Source organism: Varroa destructor, unplaced genomic scaffold (genome assembly GCF_002443255.2).
Source record: "Varroa destructor unplaced genomic scaffold, Vdes_3.0 BEIS01000005.1, whole genome shotgun sequence".
Taxonomy (NCBI): domain Eukaryota; kingdom Metazoa; phylum Arthropoda; class Arachnida; order Mesostigmata; family Varroidae; genus Varroa; species Varroa destructor.
The window spans coordinates 17,162,249-17,180,570 of record NW_019211458.1 but is presented as its reverse complement, the minus strand read 5'-3'; the positions used below and the strand labels follow the sequence as shown (position 1 = coordinate 17,180,570).

Below are 18,322 nucleotides of genomic sequence, written 5' to 3'. Positions count from 1 at the left end.
ATAGATACATTATGTGCATTTCTACAATAAACAAAGACGAGATGCGAATTCAAGATTCCAAATGCTCGTTCTTAGCTTACCATTGTGCTTCGGCATTTATGGTAGAAGAGGAACTTTTCTAGTAACACGAATGGATCCTAGCTCACTTCGTAACTGGTTTTACAGAAGCATTTATTTAGTCACAAAAAATCATACAGCTGCCAAATTGGCTAGTATATAAACTGTCCTGTTGCCCAAGTTAGGTTAACAAGTCACTTCGAGTTCCTGCCAGAATGAGTCCTGGAGTTCCGATAACGGGAACTGAAATTCTTTACCATACATATAGCAAAACGAAGCTATTTTTATTTACTATTTTCTAATGTGGGCTCTGTTCAAACTCTTATCTAAAAGAAGCCTGAAGGAAAGTTTCTAGTTTTGCATCGGCAACCAATATAGACACGAACCTGATAAGAAATGAGAAGAAAGAGCAGAGACAATTATCTCCGATTCGACCGTTACCGTAAATCGTTTAGAACTAGAAATTTATAGATCAATTATTATTATTGTACATATCAATTGCAGAGCTGATATTCAATCGAAACAAATCAATGTAGAACCTAGGTATCATTTTTTGGCAAAAATCCGCTAGCGTAGCAACAATTTTTGAAGCACACTTTTATCTTGATACCAAATATACATTGAAGTATACAGTGAGTTCGCCTGAAGCAAGTATTACGAAGATTGACAACGTAGTACAGAGCATCGGCATGCGTGAGTAAACGAATTTATAGCAAATTTCAAATAGAATTTTAATATATTTCACTCTAATGATAGCACGTGTAGGTGGTCCGAGGAGGAGTTATGCCATGCATGTCGAATTGAATCTACTAAATTGGTTTTTGCCCGCCGAGTGGAAATCAAAAGGGGTAAAAGCCAGAATGTAGATGTAACAAAAATGGGTCAAGTTATGTGGGCATTTTGAACGAGAGAACATACGCATTTAAGAGAAATAACTCTTTTTGGTAACAACATACACATTTAATCGTAAGCATCGTTATTAGTAGCGGATACGGGCTAGGTTCAGAATGGTGTCGAAGCACGCCAGAATTTACTCAGTCTCATTCGAAGAGTAAACGACCGAGTGATGTTTACCAGCAACATTCAGCTTTTAAGCGAGGGCAACGCGCAACTATCATCCCCTAACTTCATTACCAAATTATTCCGAAAGCGTTTATGACAGGAGCGCCACAGATAGCGCTGTTATCGTTGGATTGAGTTTTACAGTCGGACAATGCAAGCGAGAAAATAATAATAATGAAGGACAAGGACTCTGGTCAAAAGGAGGCACTTCCCTCGTTGATATCTGTGCTATAAACAGATGCAAGCATGCGCCTGTATTGATATTTTAGAGATCCACAACATATGCTGCCTTTAGAGCAGCGACATTCCATTTACCAAGCTTGCTGTTGATTCTGGCTACTTTAGCTTTCAATTAATGTCGTCTTTTATATATTCAACGTTTTGCCTTTTATACAGAAACATTATTGTATATAAAAGAGAAGCCCCCATCGAAAACTAGTACTGGATTATATAGAACTGCTCACTTTTTTCCTTATCAACGTGTTTTCATGAAGACTGAAGCAACGGGAGCGGCAGGCGAGTCCTCATTATACCTAACATAGGCGCAATTTATTCGGATTTATGTCCCTGTCAGCTGCTTCGCTCTTTTCTCCTCACAGGTTCCTGTTACAGGGACATCAAAATTGACCAAAGGTCGAAGTTCGCTAGCGTTCATTTTAACCGTGCACGCAGAGGAACAAGAGCCGGCTGAGTTAGGGATTGCCTTCTACTGACGATGAAGGAATTACGGCTAGTACTAGTTTTCTGTTTTATATTTCCTAAGTCCAGGCACCCATTCGCCCACCGACCTCTAAGCCGACCTTGTAGTCTTTTTATAAACATCGTTGCCTCTCTGTCCCTCCCCTACGTCGGCTACTGTTTAGTAGTTTAGGCTCTCGTCCTTCTAAAACCTATATCCACCTGTCTTTTACTGTTCACCTCAATAAATCGAAGTTCTGCTGTACGACCTCCTCAAGTCCCAAAAAGAGCTTTCCCGCAGGAATGGGCCACGTCCACCTGCAATCGGTTGTGCTGACGGCTAATGAGGACCTAGACCTCGTAATTGCAGATTACAAGTCGACGCAGACTGCCCCTCATCGATGGCGCAAAAAGGGACGAGCTCCTCTCGAGCCTGTCCCGGCCTTTCTTTTACCTCGTTCCCGTCTGCTACACTCTATGAAAACAGAGCTCCGTTGTATATTCTCGTATATTTCTGCCGAAATTTTAACTCATTCTAAGAAAATAGCTCTACTTAATGTTTTTTTATTACTGATAGGACCTTTTTAAGTTATTAAGGTTTCGTTTGCTAACTTAAGATCTCCCTGGACCCATCTCCGTTCACGTATTTCTAGGCTATTTTTACTTTTCGTCTCTTTGGCTCCATATGGGTTCAGTTTAGCATGTATCTTCATATTCATAAAGCGTAAGTAACATATGTACGAGCTGCTTACGGCCCAGCTTTGCCTGATTGTTATCGTGCTCAAAAAGCGAATCAAACTCAAGAATCCAGCTCAAGTGTTGGGTTAGAAGTTAGATTCCTTCTAGCAGCTTTGCATTGCATTGTGTTATTGGCCCTATAATTAAGAACGGGATAGCTGGTAGCCCCAAACCAAAAGCCATGAACAGTACAAACATCAATTACGGAGAGGTGTATTATGTATTCGTGTGTACTGTTGAACATGGCGATATGCTGACCTAATAAGTGTTGGACTCGTAGGGCAGCTGTTGGTAAGTGCTCTTGTTATCTACCTGTAGTGAGACAATGCTAAGTTATTCAAAGGTTCATATCAAAGAAGTCGCAACAAACAACACGCATCATTTGAGCACACTATTCATAAGATTTTTGTTCGTGTTATCGTATCTACAAAGCTGCGTCAATGCTCTAGACGCTGAGAGTCACCCGTCTAGGAGGCAACAAATATACAGAAATAGTACGAGACGCAGCGGCGCAGATTCTGATTCACTTGTTTTAAGAAAGATAAGAGGAGTTACAAGGCTTGGAATGACTTCGTCTCGTTTTTGTCTCCTTCCTCACCAGATGATTGTTGGGAGGTGTACATTGATAGCCGGTCTAAGGTCTGCAATGTCACAAGTGGAATTTAAACAAGTCTTTCTGCCCAGATGTGGCTAAAGCAGAATGGTAAGTTTGCCCGAAGTTAGATTCCTTCTAGCAGCTTTGCATTGCATTGTGTTATTGGCCCTCTAATTAAGAACGGGATAGCTGGTAGCCCCAAACCAAAAGCTCTCTCTAACTTCCCACTGATTGATACCGAGGAGACTCCTGTAAAGTTACAATCCTTGCTTTAACCGAGTATAGTGGAAATTAACTGTACCGCTGGGATTTACACGCTTGCTTTTTGTAGCTTTTTGTTCCTACCAACTTTGTAGACAATGACTAAGCTACATAAGGTGCTTAAACGATTAGGTTATAGAGATATTTCACAAACACTTCCCACGCATAGCTTCCATCGATTATTTCGCTTATGATTTAACTGGTACGCGCGCATCCTATCTATTATAAGGTGTTAGCTTTGTGCAAAAAATACGCATTGGCATACTGTTTATGATATTACATCTCGTTCTTTTTTAGCTGCGTGGTTGTAGGTGCCATTCCTACGTATCTCTGCTGACCCGTGAAAGCTGCCCCGGAAATGGAGTCAACAATTCTTCCAGATAGCATATAGAACAGTAAATTTCAATGGAGTACATATCTTGCGCGAGCACGCATTATCAGATAATAATCGTATAGTTGCATCAGATTTTCCTGAAGGAAGGCGATTTTTCGAATTCTGAGTGCGGTGATTGTTTCTAACAGACGTATGGCTAACAAGAAGGACAGTTTAACAGGTGTCAGATATTTAAGTACATTATTACTAGTAAGCCACAGATTATGTTTATACACACTCATAAGACTCATTCTGTATCAACAGTAAGGTGATGCGCGTTGAGAAGCCTAGCTTTCGTTCCAACCGCAAGTTCGATTTTGTTGTAGTTTCTTCGAAGAATTTTCACTATCAGAGATAGAATCGCTTCTCTTTCGCCCCAGTCCTCGGACTCCAGAGGTCCAGAGACTGCCTGATATTGTACTGGAAGTACAATGACGCTTTCGAAAAAGCCAGCCTTGGGCTAGAGCAAAGGCCGGTGCCGAAACGTTTGCTATACGTATTCAATTCACTCGATCAGATATATTGGCAGGAAACTATTGTTTCCAAATTTAGTCGAATGTTGCCGATTAAACCGGAAGCATGCCTATTGGCCTGTTCGACAATTTCGATCGTTTGCTGTGCTTTCAAGTACATAAAGGACAATGATCTTCGGGATTGGATGCGAGTGGTAGATGTGGCGAGCTGCGATACTATCAGATCAACAATGTAGATGATAGTGGGTGAATAGGCTATAGTAGACACGAGCTAATAACTAACCGGTAGTTTATGAACCGATAGCTTTTTCTGAAGTGATTAGATATTAAGGGGAACTCGGTAGGTTCCTCGTTACGCGAGTGAAGAATTTTTGCAAATGCCGATTATTGACCAAACTTTAGTTTTAGTTTTACGATGTACCACAAAAGTGTGCTACAAAAAATGTATCACAAATAGTTACTATAAGTTTTACAAAACAAAAGTTGTGGTCATAGATAAATAAGGGCACATATGTTGCTCATAGTTATAAAGAGAAGCTTAACAAAGGTGGTTGTTATACACAGGTAAATTTGTGCGTTATTATAGAGGTGAACCGAGGACAGCTGCTTCTATTTGTAAATAAAAAAAAAAAACAAATTTCATTGTAGTGGTGGGTGTAGATGTTTCTAGATTATACAGTTCTTATGCAAATCTTATTGTTATCGATTACTAATAGAGACCGGCTACCTCATCGGCATATCTTTGTGGAGTACCAGAGCATATTTCTATTTGCTTCGACATTAAAAGGCTAAACATAGAGCATGTGATTAAACATATGTATATAGAAAGAAAGGGAGAACGAGAGTGAGAGAGAGAGAGAGAGAGAGATTATAGTAGAAGGGGGAAATCCCCTACTGCAGTACGTCGATTAATTTTTTTTAAAAGTGCGAGTTTGAGTATGTGCTTGATAATTATACCAGTTTCTCTAATATCCGCAATATTTCTTTATATGCGTTCTAACGAATCGAAATTGTCGTATAAACAGAGCCACAAAGAGGGTAATGCCTGCCGTGCTGTTAGTCAACCACTACATGAAACGGCTTTGGTCCGATCATCCCATCGGTTACGTAGCTTCAGATGAAAAGGGATTACAAGTTTCTTACCGAAGCGCTCCACTGTTAATTCTGTTCGACTGTTACAAGCGAACGGACTCTAAAATCGGATAACTTTTTAACTAGTGGGGCTTAAATATCGATTTTTTATTATGTGTTGGAGGCACTCTCTCCTAACCTTCACACACCTGCCCCAGTGCTCTTGTGGTTTCTGAACGGCCATATGCCTACAGTGCGTGTTCCCAATCGATGGCTTTTCGAAATAAATTGATGGTGGAATATATTCGTCTATCAGTTGCTTTTTTTTTTGGGTAGAAAGCCTTGTAATCATACAGACGTTGGTTATTTCTTTGTTCAATTCAAGAAGTAATTGCGAAGAAGTAGCGTTAATATTAAGTAGTAAACTGTATGAAATCTATGTAGACTGTGTGGTTCGTGCCAACGGTCCACGGGTTTTTTGAGGAACTCGGGATAGTGGCGGAGATTTTCGGTGAATGTCTCGTAGCAGCAGATGTCCTTTGCAAGTATTCCCATTACCTCAAGTTAAAAATTACTCAGCATTGCTACTGGACTCGATTTTTCTCCAAAGCAACGCTATACTCTCGCCTGGCCCTTCTCCGACCGGCGGTAGATATTGAACCACACTTTGTCTATGGCAACCGTATGCTCCACGCGAATTTTTTTGTTGATTAAACAGCCGCAAACGACACGTGAAATAAGCCACCTGCACTTCTAACTGGCTTATAGTCAATCCACAGGCGACCCACTTTTACTCAGTTTCCAGTATTTGGGCCATAACTTTGTAATACATTATATGTGATATTCCCGTTTTAGCCGACAGAGCCTTTAAACCCTTCGCTTTCGTAAAAAGCCTCCTCGATTGCACCAATTCGGATTCCAATGTCTGGTCATCTCTTACCCAATCTTCAATACTCCAATCTTCGTTCTTGAAACCTTTGCGCCATTTACTTCCTTTGCCTTCGCTTAAGGCCTCTTTAATGTAATACTCATGTAATGAATTTCTGTAGCACTAGGAGGACCTTCCTAGCAAAAACTTGCCTACTGAGCGTTAATTTTTGGAATTGAGAGATATTTTCCTTCCTAAACCTATTTTTCATAACGCAAACTCAACCGGTTTCACGTATACGTTTCTAGAAGGTTGAAGAGTTTACTAGCTAAATGTCGTGTGCTAGCAGCGCGTAGTTCAAAATTTCTTCGATTTCAAAGCTCGCCGGGTTCGCTTGTAAAAGTTTAATATTCTAGCTACTTTTCTGTGTGGCATATCAAGGACAACAGTATGAGTAAGTAAAGTTAAAACTTAGTAAGTATAGATGCTATTTAACGCTGGCCGAGCAAAAACATTTCGTCGGTTAACATACACTTATCATCTACTAAGTGGTCCCGAATTGTCGTCAATGGATCTTTTTCCAATTTAATAACCAGTACTCTTTATAGCTATAAGCACGAACGTTTTGGATGAAGTGCGCCTGCTACCTGAGCAGAACCTGCGCCAATTCAGTAATTCATCTGTTCAGCTTTGTCTGAAGAGTATTAGGTATGGCTTTCTGTTACCAGTTAAAGAGATAGTTGTCTTTGGGCTAAAACGAGATCTATTAAAGTGTTTACCTAAGCGAAACACAACGTTTGACGCTTCAGCAAATTCAAGCGTTTCAGATTTGCCATAAAGCTTTAAGATTCTAAGCGCCTTCACCCGTTGCTGGTCCTAAACCGTAGTTGTTATTTGAGTGCACGATACATGACAACTTGAACGTTTGCGTCGCATAGTTGGTGCGCGTACAATAAACCTACAAATACAATAGCCCTAAAAAAAAAAAAGGGGTTCGCAATGTTCCTAATATACTCGTCGCTAACAAATCGAATTAAGTTACCTTTACGTCACGCAGGCACATAGTCATTGTCGCAGATCAAGCACACGAGTCATATTGTGTTTTGAACAAGGATAAGAAGCTAAAATCAGTATTTCCGATAATAAAACAACATATGTGACTAGGCGTGGTCCAAGTGCATGATGATTTAAATCGCTAACTGATGGCCACTAACAGGGTGAAATAACGTGGTTTTGCCGAAAAATGGTCAAATGTCATGGGCAGCTTGTGGTATACGATTATAATTTTCCTGAGATTAAAAATAAGATCAGGGCCCTATGGGACTATCGACTCAGGGGATGCTGGTCCCATCAGTCGGAACCTGCGTGCTTTTCAATTATTTTTCTAACTGTCGGATCTTTATCAATGCCGTACCTTTTGATATTTACAAAAATGGTTTAGAACTAACTAAAACGATGAATCACGTATTGACTACGGGGGCTGTTCCAACTTTATACTTTGACGTGACGTGGCTGGTAAATATGTTTTGTAGGAATCTACTTTGATTGTGTGGGGCGGCGAAGTGTTGCGGGCAGACTTTTTTTTTAACTGCACACTATCTTGAAACGTGTTATATCCGTGATAGGTGATGACACGTTAACTTTTTGCTAGCCATTTGCCAAATATTGTTTTATACATGGAGTGTCGAGTGGGCATTTCTACCATCGTAAGCGTGGGAATCTGTTCAGTCTGCGTCTATACCCAGGCATAAATATTAGTATCTCACTCGTCTGTTGCCCAATGCTTTTGTCATAGTGGACAGTTGTTACCATCGAAGTGAGGCGACCTGACATTGACGTACTTATCGATTCTGTCATCCGCCAGTTCCATCATTTTCAAGTCACATAGCTGTTTAGGCAGAACAGTCTCGTTCGGCATCCATATATTGGAATCGCTTCTGGCACATTCAGCCACACACGATGAATTATCATTTGACTCATGAGATCACTTTCGATTTCAGACTCTGCGTCGCCGCGCTCTTTTCCAACGCTCTCCCTGAAAGCATCGTGGTATTGCTATAACATTGAACTTGTGTTCAACCTTCAATATAATCCCCGGAAGAAGCAAGTGATAAAAACACAGTTGCGGTGGCGTTACGTAAGTATAGGCAACTTCTAAACACACCGAGTAAAAGGACAGAGCGCTTGATATTCCCAACTGTGTAAATATTTTTACTAGAAAAATTAATAACATTATTATTTCGTGTATTAATACCGATATAATCTGCAACAGCACAGATACAATCTAAATGAATAATGAGGGTGCCAATAGGTTATGATTTGCCGGTTGCTAATGGTCCTCGGCTCAGATTTGTCTGAAAATATTTCAAACTGAATTTTTTCTTCTACACACGGCGGAATAGGGTTAAAACTCCATAAGGCTGCGAATATAAAGAGCATACCTTACTGACTGGATTTCATCAACGAGCCACAGCGAGAAAGTTCATTTCCAGTAACTAATTTCGAACTTATATAGACCTAACTACGAATCTAAAATGCAGTTACCGAGCTAATGTACTAGCACAATGATTATTTTATTAGTCTTTCTTCCATAACAATTTAAGCCACGCAATCCTGAGCTTTAAGTGTACAAACACCACACTCCAACCCTTTCTTTATGCGTATAGTCTACTATTCCACGCTAAGAAATAAACGCTATGTACACACTTTCAAGCGAATAAAGACGTGTACAGGAGCGCGAAGCACAGTTTGCCGTTATTATCTGGATTCAATGCTCGATGGCTAACAATCTCAAGGAATCGATGAGCTCCTATGAAATTATTAATATTAATTATCCACCTTAATTTAAACCATTTTACCAAATTGTAACGAGCGATTAGTTTAGGCCCTTACAGTCTCTCTCGCTCCCATTTTACTCATTTGCCCTACGGCGAGGGCGTGTCTCCTGAAACGGGTGATAGCTTCAGATAGCTTCTTTTAACGAACTTCTATTCAAAATTTTCCAGAATTAGCAACATCACACAGGAAATGGAAAAAGGAGAGGGGAGAATTAACTGGCTTTGATCGGACGGCAAAGCAATCAGCTCAGCCAATGTAGGAGAAGTCCGTCAATCAGGGAGCCCATGTTAGCGTGGCGAAACAGAGTTCTGTGTGCTCCCCGCACTCTGCAAGCACACTGCCAAATTGGCTAGCCCCCTCCCTGCAAGCGGTAAAGTGCCTCACTGAGCTAACTGATACGTCGGAGACATCACACAGTTCAAAATGGAGACTCGTTCTTTTTTTTAGATTTCGATTCGATAGAAGATAATGTATCAGTGTGAACACATTGCGTTGACGAGAATGGAGACAAAGTAACCTTTCTGTTATCTGATATCAAACAGTGATCTCGACGATGTAGAGGTATTCAAAGGCAATTTAATACTGCTGTGACGAGTGTATTTGTGCATAATAATGTGAATAACCGTTCCGGTGCTGATTGTCCGCAAAAGGCCTTCTCCGTCGTAGGCACCAACATGTCTTTTAGCTAGGATGAGGCCTGTCGCTCGACGTGATGTGTGGTGCATGGCGGCCTAAAGACGTGTTACCCAAAACGAAGGCTTTATGAAGCATCGTGTGGTCGATCGGTTTACTGTATTAGAATAGTGAAACGCACGAATACGATTCGCGAGCCGAAGGCTCGTTCGGCTGCTAAAGTTTGTTGCTATCTGCGCAAAGCTGCTTTTGTGCATGGAAAGGGGCGCAGTTACTGACCGATATGTTTCACCTGACTGTATTCCATGGGGGCGTATAGTCTTCGAACGGTACATTTCAACACCAGGAAACCAGCTAATGCATGACATCGCGAATATCCTGGTGATCATTTTGGGCTCATCTCCAGACAAGTTTGCTCGCGAAAGCTGAAATGGTTGATGACGTTGTTTGCAGCGTTTTCTCAGACTATACTCCTTTGACGTCAGCGTCATCAGTTTAACAAAAAACGAGCTTTCGGTTCCGACTATTAGATGCAAACCTTGTAGGTGGATACACCTGAGTCGACAATATCGTGCGCTGTGGTTCCTCCAGTATGGCCAGCACTGCGTACACGAACACATCGTTCCCTGTACTTAATTGTCATACCAGGAAGCCAGCAAGCAAACACGACAAAAAAAAACGTAAAACCCTTTTACTTAGAGTAAGAAACCACAACAATTACCTATCTTCGCGATTTCCGATTTAACAGTTGATTTGAAGCAATAACAAAATAACATCATTTTAGGCATATGTGGAGGATGTCTGCCTAAATCGCATAAGCACTCAGCATGTTCGACGACAACTTTAGGAAAATGCCTCTTCATAAGAGTAGATGCTATTAGTTTTATGTTAAAGAAAAGCTGAAGCTGCCATCTATCGCCTAGTATAGGGATTTCGGTTGCTTTGCTTCGTTATGTATTAAAGATCATTAAGAAAGATGTAAATTTCAAAGTCTGTTGTTCAAGTTTTGCTCACCGAAAAGTGACATTTTAAAGAAATCGGTTTGACCATCAGCCAGTGTCAGAGTGGTAGTCTCTGAATGGTTTTCGGAGTAAGATGTCAATAGATACCTCTGTTCGGATTGGACTGACATTAATGGCACAACGTTCCGTTGTGACTTATACTAGCTCGCCTGCGTCGCCATATTGAAATTAGCTGCAAAATTTCAACACACCCCCACGACACCGTAATTCTCTCTTGTCTCATACTTGCGACGACCTAATATGAATCATAATGGGAGCTTATTGTCAATATCGCCGATTTCTACTAATCTTGCTGTCCATTGCCTAGGACCGGCTTTTGAGCAGATACCGGAAAAATGTCTGAATAATATAGAACACGATCAGACAGAGCTGCTGTTATGAAACCAACAAGACAGCAGTTCAAAGCGAATTTAGCTATTACCTAATCTAAACGCAAGCACAAACAGTTACATACGATTAAGTTGTGCTCTGAGTCAGCAGATACGAAATACATTAATGATAAAAAATAGATACGAACTATACGATAGGATAGTATATATGTCTGTATATATAAATCTGATGTTTTCGTAAAGAATTTTTTTTACAAAATTTAAACAATCGAGTCAATAACAAGCATAATCCGTTTATTCGAAATTTAATTTACTGCTGTTTTAGCATTAACAACATTAGGAACACTGAGCCGATTCATTCTCACAACATGATCTTGTCCTATATCATTGATAAACATCTGCGGAATGAATGTATGACTCCACCGTATTTTATGTTAACTACCTCAGTTCCTTGGTATATAACATTTTTTGTGCACTAAAAAAACGTAGGATGAGCAAGCGTTGTGCCATCGTGACCGGGAACTCGTTTACTACTCATATGCACATATATATGTGAAACATGAGAGATCTTGATTGATTGATTGATCACTGGACATGCTATCGTCACGATAATCGTCTCATTAAAAAAAAATAAGATATTTGATTAACAATGAATAATATTGTTTTAAAATCCACGGTTAGCATTAGACGCCTGCTGTTAATGCATACGAACTTCAGACAGAATTCGATTGAACATCACTGGTCCTCGTCACAATGAAATGATTCAGCGTGCCTTTATCTAGTTAGGTATCACGATGGGGTAAGTTCCATCTCGCCAGGCAGCGTTTGGTCATCACGGGTTTGTTTCCCGTATCAGATGCCATCCAAAACACTTTACTGCACTGTTTTTACTACCGATTGCCAATTTGCGACCCTGCAGGTAAAATCAGAGGCACATCTTGACAATACCTCGACGAGCTATTGTTAACGGCGAAGACAGCACGGCCGACAGTGAACTCATTGACGTGTTGAAGGCCGACCCGTGCGGCCGCTCAAAATACGAACAGCAGCATTCGAATAGGCCTAGTTCGTGACTAGATTGCACAATGAAACCTGAATTGTAAGGATCGGTAACAGTCAGAAGAAGTATAATAAGGCAATGTCAATATAGAATATCTTAAGTTTCTTACGATGTTCCAGAAAAATAACGCGCACTGGTATATGTCTGCTCAGTCCTGAGTCAAACATAAGAAATTGACTGGAATGGAACCATTTTGTGTCTCAAGTGTTTTCGTGTATGTGCCGATTCGGACAAATTTAGCTATTTTTGGCAAATTGTTTGCCAAAAATTGAAAATATTCAAGATGTTTATGCCGGGAAGCTGTTTGTTTCTCAAGCGCTTTTTCAAAATAAATATTCGACGATGCGATCTAAAAGTGGTAAACTCTGCGGAAATTGCTGACAATTTACGAAGCTAGAAAATAAAAATTACGGAAATATAAGAACACCAAAAATACAGTAATGTATTACAAAAAGTCTCAACCGGATTAACTGTAACAGGCTAATTGGGATGATAATAGCGAAAATAAATCCGCATTAAGGCAAGGGTTCGGATCAAATGAGGTCTTAACAGCAAACGGTAGCCTTGTGCAAATAAAAGGAAATTTTAGGCGGAGCCCTGATGGTCACCTCGAGGTCGAGGTTAGCTCTACCAGTTGCCCTAACCTTGGGTGGCAGAACACATTCATTATCGCAGCTGAAATAGAACAATTAGGGCAATAGTAACATTTGTAAGAAAATGATATCACTCCAGGAGGGAAACGGGATTACCAGGGTGATGAGCCACTGGAACATGATAATTGAATAGCTACGTTAGGGTCATAAAGTCGATGGCACAAAATGAAAGATCGACTAAATCAAAAAAAAAAAAAAAAAAAAGTATAACTACTTTAACCGAATAGCAGCAAGTGGATAAGGTACTTAATATAACCAGGCTTTAGGAGAACCGCAACTGTCAGCCTACGGTCAGATAATACACAATGTTAGAACGAATCTGATTCGTTAATGTGACAACAGGCTAATCAGATCATTGTAGTGTGGCAGTACTATCATCAGAACATTCGAATCAGAGATCGGAACAAAGAGAGCAGAGCATATTGAACGGAAGAAGTGTTGATGTGTACTAGAACTATAGTTTGCTTTAAAATAAGTGCAACATGAGCACATCAGAGTAATTAAATCAACGACGAAGAGTCCAGTTTTAAGATAGAATGTTTTCCCGAATGTATTCCTTTGCCCTTCTGAAATGGCCTGCTTTCTACGGAATGGTTATTTTGATCTCATACTAGCAGAACGTATACGTAAAGTTAAAGTTTCATTACTGACCGAATATTTCTCGATATTTTCCCATAATTGCTTATGCTAATCAGGGACAATGAAACCTATAGGGGTGATTTATTTTCAGCCACTAACCACTGCTAGAAAGCTGATATTAAAAATTAAGTTATTCTCATGGCTGCCGTAATAATAATAAATGCTGCTTTTTTTTTTCTTGTTAAAAAATTAACGAAAAAATAGGTGTGGAAACGAGCTAATTGCAATGGCAAAACTAAATCAGTGCATCAAGGTAGCGGCATTACAGGAACGTTCTGACTGGACTCCAATATCATATGGGGATGACTGAGCGACGTTAGTCTAGAACTGTTGCCGCCTAGAGGGGTAAGGAAAGCTATACAGGCAAGATATATTTTGGCTAATATTGGAAATTTTGAATACAAGGTCGGTTCAATCTTGCCATAGCAAGATATCTGCAATGGAATCAAGGCTTGATCGCTATACGAGAATGGGCTACTGCATTAAATGAAAGTACGGAATCACTGCAATAACATCAGTATCTGCAACTTCAGGGTGATTTGAACAACGGGATAGCCGTGGAAAGGCACCGAACTTAATGCAAAGGGATGAACGATACTAGCTAATTATTACGGAATACTCGAACCCTAGTTTACGTTCGCTTGAGTGTGACGTTAACGAATCCAACTGGATAAAGCAAAATGATAAAACGGGCGCCAAAATTTACGGGTGATAATACGACAAATTTATCGTCGACAAATAACGGAGCGAACAACTGTAAGAATTTTTTCCGCTAAATGGGTTGCACTACATAAACAAAATACAAAGATTTGTACGCATATTTACGTGCGGATTTCGGAATAATCGTACCCGGAATCTTATTATCATCGAAGCGTCCGGCTGCGGGCGTCGACTATGTTTCGGCGATTGCTATCTTCTCATAGCACCAAACAACATTCGTAGACCCAAACAGTGCTAAAAATATATATATCTCGTACGTCGTCCATGTCCAAACCCACCAAAACTGGAAGAGCCATGAAACCAGTTAATAGATTTCACTTGTCGAATCTTACCTCGATGAATCATCTATCCAAATTATTTTATCGCTCATCACTCTTTATTCGTTGCATCAAGGATTGTTCTGGGCTAAGGCATGAAGGGACCTGCCACCAAACACTGCCGAAAAGGAACGAATCTCCGCATCTCTCGTTCTTCTATTTCCAATCTCTGTCTGTAGAACAGCACTTGATGCATCACAAAGAAGGTGAGCTTTACGCTGTTAGGAACAATAAGTTACATCGAGTATTCTAAAAGGCAAAATACAGGCTGTAATTTCAACAAGCGTGTAAAAAATTGCGTGACTCGTACTGATTGTCCATTTACTGCACAACTGATCGTGGGCTAGTTGGATGTGCTATATAGAAATCAATTTTTGTCCAGAATAAAGACTGCTCATCGATTGCAATAAGAGATTGTTGCGTTTTTAAACGTTAAAGCACGTTGGCGTCTAATTTTCTTTGTAACCTTATTTCTATAGGTCAAGCCTATAAAAAAACGTCTTTATTTATACAAATCGTATGATATTTATGTGTCGTATGGGAAGCCAAGTCATTTATAGATTAAGGTTATGTGGTACTAGGCGACGATTCGTAGAAAATTACGTCTTAGTCTTGTTAACACATTTGCAAGAAGCTGCCATTGAGAACATTGTTTACAATGTTTTTTTAATTTACAGAAAAGCAATAGGCTGATATTTCTAATGTCGAAATCTAGTAAGCCTTGTATTGAAAAAGATTTCCGTAAAATACAGCGGAGCATGAGCCTACAATATAACCGGTGTTCAATGCATAGGAGAAAAGCTCGTGTGCATTTCTTTATGGCCCCCTACTTTTGTCATATATGGTTACTTAAACGGTAAGGAGATGATTCCCAATCCTCGAATGTAGAACACGTTCGCAGACCACAAGAGCCTCACTCTACCTGAGTTTATTCACCGTTCAGCTCGTCTCGGCCTTAGTATTTTAACGTTTTCGTCTTCTGTTCTGAAGTAGGGAAACGCGACTAGCTCGAGTGAACTAGTGGCCAATAGAATTTACGGACTCTATGTAGACCGTTGGGCTGGTCGGATTGTGCAGCAGCTATAAATGTATCCGAAATTCCCCGTGGCATCTTTCAATGCGTGCAGACAAGAGGACTTGGTATTTACCTAGGTATTATATTGTATCGCTTCCATCGATTCGACAAACATCTATTGCACTACCGCAAGTACTACTATAACCAGCAATATATAGTGAGTTCATCCTGTGCTCAAGCGGCCCTTTTGCCACTTCCTGGAATTCTGCCCTTGTCATGACTAGCGTACACAGGCCGTCGTCCAAAGGAATCCTGGAGTCCATCCAGAATAGCACAAAAATATGTAAAGATCAAAAGCAGAGGAGCTGCCGCGACAACCCAAGCCTCGTGGGTTACTCATCGCCCTATGAAAGCATCTGTTCTACTTCGTTTGCGGTCGTTGCGGATCCTACAATAGTGTCAGCCAGCCTTAAGTTTCCGGCCGGGCTTCCGAATCGCTTGGCTAGCAACCTAACGTTCTTCAAGCCGCTGTTTCGAAAGAAGTTCTCCCGAATCGGGTCTGTAGCCATCACGGAATGCATGCCGGAACGCAGCTAGTCGAAACCTGCATCAAGAAGATACAGGTTTACCCGAATTCTTCTACAACCGTTATGTATGGGCATTCTTCTCTGTTTTCCATTCAGCGCTCTGGAAGAGGAACAAGACTTCGCCGCATACACTCTGTCGAACACTGGCTGGAACCCCCAAGAGGGTCATCGAACTGGGAATGGAAATCATTCATAGAAAGCCGTAGAGTTTCCGCCACTTTCATGAAGTCAGCATGCTGCATTGCTGAGAATGAGTTTCTAGTCGAAGGAATAGCCTAGCTAGTAAAAGCTACTTTCGAAAAAGAGGCCGTCTGTCGAACCTATAATCGTTGTTCGCATATACAGCCAATCAGGCCAGCTCCTGTTATGCATGCAACAAGAGAAGGCTTTCCTGGACCAGTTTGTTGTACGTAATTAGGTAAAGCATATTACTGACCTCGAACGAATTAGAAAACTCGTATTGGATTAACTGTTGTGGAAACAAGAAAGAAAAACATCAATGATTTCATAGAAGAGAAGCCATAAAAATTCTATGTTGTCATGCTGACAACAATAACCACGCAAAATGCATTACCATGTTTATATATGTATATACATATTCTAGCTATTCATTCTAAAACATAGGCCTCAAGCAAGAGGGCTCAACAATTTTTTCAGACGCAACTACAATTCTTTTGGTCGATCAACCGCTTTCGCTGCCTATATGTTCGACCCAAGGTTAAGAACTTCCTGTTAATTAGCTTATAAGCTTTTATGCCTTGACATTTTCCATATATCTATATGGTTCTGTCATGTATATCTGCTAAAATAAATCTAGCTCTTTGTTATTTGCTTTGGTAAGAAACTAGATAGCACAAATGGTTCACGAGCGGAGCCTTACCACGGAATTCGTATATCGCACATTTATATCAGCTATATAACATGTAGATGTAAGATACATTGTATAATATTATATTGTCATTATTATTTTATTAATGCTTCTCGCCTAGCTATTTTTGGTGGAATTTCTTTAGAAACGTTAGGCGATAGTCGTTTTAAATATTGCCATTGAATAGGGTCTGACACTTTCTTTTGGGAGGCAATTCTATTACCTACCTACGGCATCTAATTGTTCCTGTAGTGGGTGGCGTATTTGCGTCCTGAACTAAATATCTGGGCTTGAGTTTCGGGGGGGGGGGGGGGACATATCCCGTTTCGTACTGGGAGTCAGTAATCTGATAGAATGCCTAAATGTGGTATTGTACGTAAAACTCAAACTACTTTCAGAAGAGCCAACAAGACGAGGAGCATGGTGGCCCGATCCGTTTCTAACCGTTAATATCTTCAAAAATATGTTGTGCAGTTAATTTTTTTTTAGGTGAGGCGTGTGAGTAACGAGCTAAATACTGTGCTGATAAGTTTCTTATCTGACTGAGTATTTTGATAATACATGAAAATTTTCAAGATAAAATGTTAGGAACGTACGAAAGCATTTTAAAGTGGGAGGAGACGGATACGACCAGTACATAAGACGCGGTTAGACTCAGACTCTGTTGTGTCGAGGAAAAGACATCTAGTTATTTTCGTACTTCATCGTTAAGCACTCGCTCGTTTGTGTGCCGTTCGCCTCTTCTCGATTCGAGTCGATGCACACTGATTAAAGGGGATCTGTTGCCGATGTACTGAATATTTCCTCACAGGCATCAGCGTCAACATCTCGTTCACAGTATCCGTAGCATTGATGCCGGGCACTGCTCATTTGTAACTCACATAAACAAGCTCAAACAATAAATATAAATGAAATACCACTGGTTACCCACGCAGTAGCAGCAATGAGACATTGGCATTGGAAACCTTATTGCTTCTACTTCTGAAGAGCGTCTTTGGTGACGCAACGAGATCAGACTCGTGCTTTGTGTTCTTCGATAAAGATAATGCTTGGGTGTGTTTGATCTGTGTTCTATTATCTCGCAGGTCTCTACAAACTGACCAGTTTTCTCGCATTAGGTTTCTACTGATTTCTATCCAAATAAAATATTTAATATATAGTCCCTTGCAGTAATATGTACGTTCGTCTGTACGATTCGTTCGTCATGTCGATTTTAACGTTTATTAAATTCAACAAGTACAATTTTCTATCAGGCCCCGTACCAACAGAAGAGACAATGGATCCATACGTGTCAACAACTTTGGAAGATGTGCAAGGTATGTTTTATTATTCAAATATTTATATAGAAGTATTAAAACTGTTTTGTTTTTTATTTAATCATACCTATCGCGTAGTACGATCGACGTACACGGCGGCTGTTCGAACTCGCTCTCTCTCTCTCTTTCTCTCTCTCTCTCTCTCTCTA

General features: G+C 40.3%; 1 protein-coding gene and 2 long non-coding RNA genes across 6 annotated transcripts in view; 2 read left to right on the top strand and 1 right to left on the bottom strand.

Annotated features, from left to right (window-relative positions):
* Positions 1-18,322, bottom strand: part of LOC147755358 (uncharacterized) — a 37,107-nt gene that overhangs the window by 17,724 nt on the left and 1,061 nt on the right. The window lies entirely within an intron of this gene.
* LOC147755359 (uncharacterized) lies at positions 2,679-5,388 on the top strand. The gene is made up of 3 exons (XR_015328984.1): positions 2,679-3,238; positions 3,689-3,945; positions 5,263-5,388. It is a non-coding gene; the product is annotated as an uncharacterized LOC147755359 (long non-coding RNA).
* The window catches only part of LOC147755357 (uncharacterized), a 15,250-nt gene continuing 5,108 nt past the window's right edge, over positions 8,181-18,322 (top strand). For 2 of the 4 annotated variants that reach the window (XM_086991717.1, XM_086991719.1), the window contains exons 1-3: positions 8,181-8,313; positions 9,182-12,097; positions 18,111-18,173. In XM_086991717.1, coding sequence (XP_086847843.1) covers positions 12,084-12,097; positions 18,111-18,173 — 77 coding nt within the window. In that variant the 5' untranslated portion in view covers positions 8,181-8,313; positions 9,182-12,083. Of the gene's footprint in view, positions 8,314-9,181; positions 13,696-18,110; positions 18,174-18,322 lie in introns of all 4 variants that reach the window. The other 2 variants (XM_086991718.1, XR_015329461.1) reach the window with 2 other exon arrangements.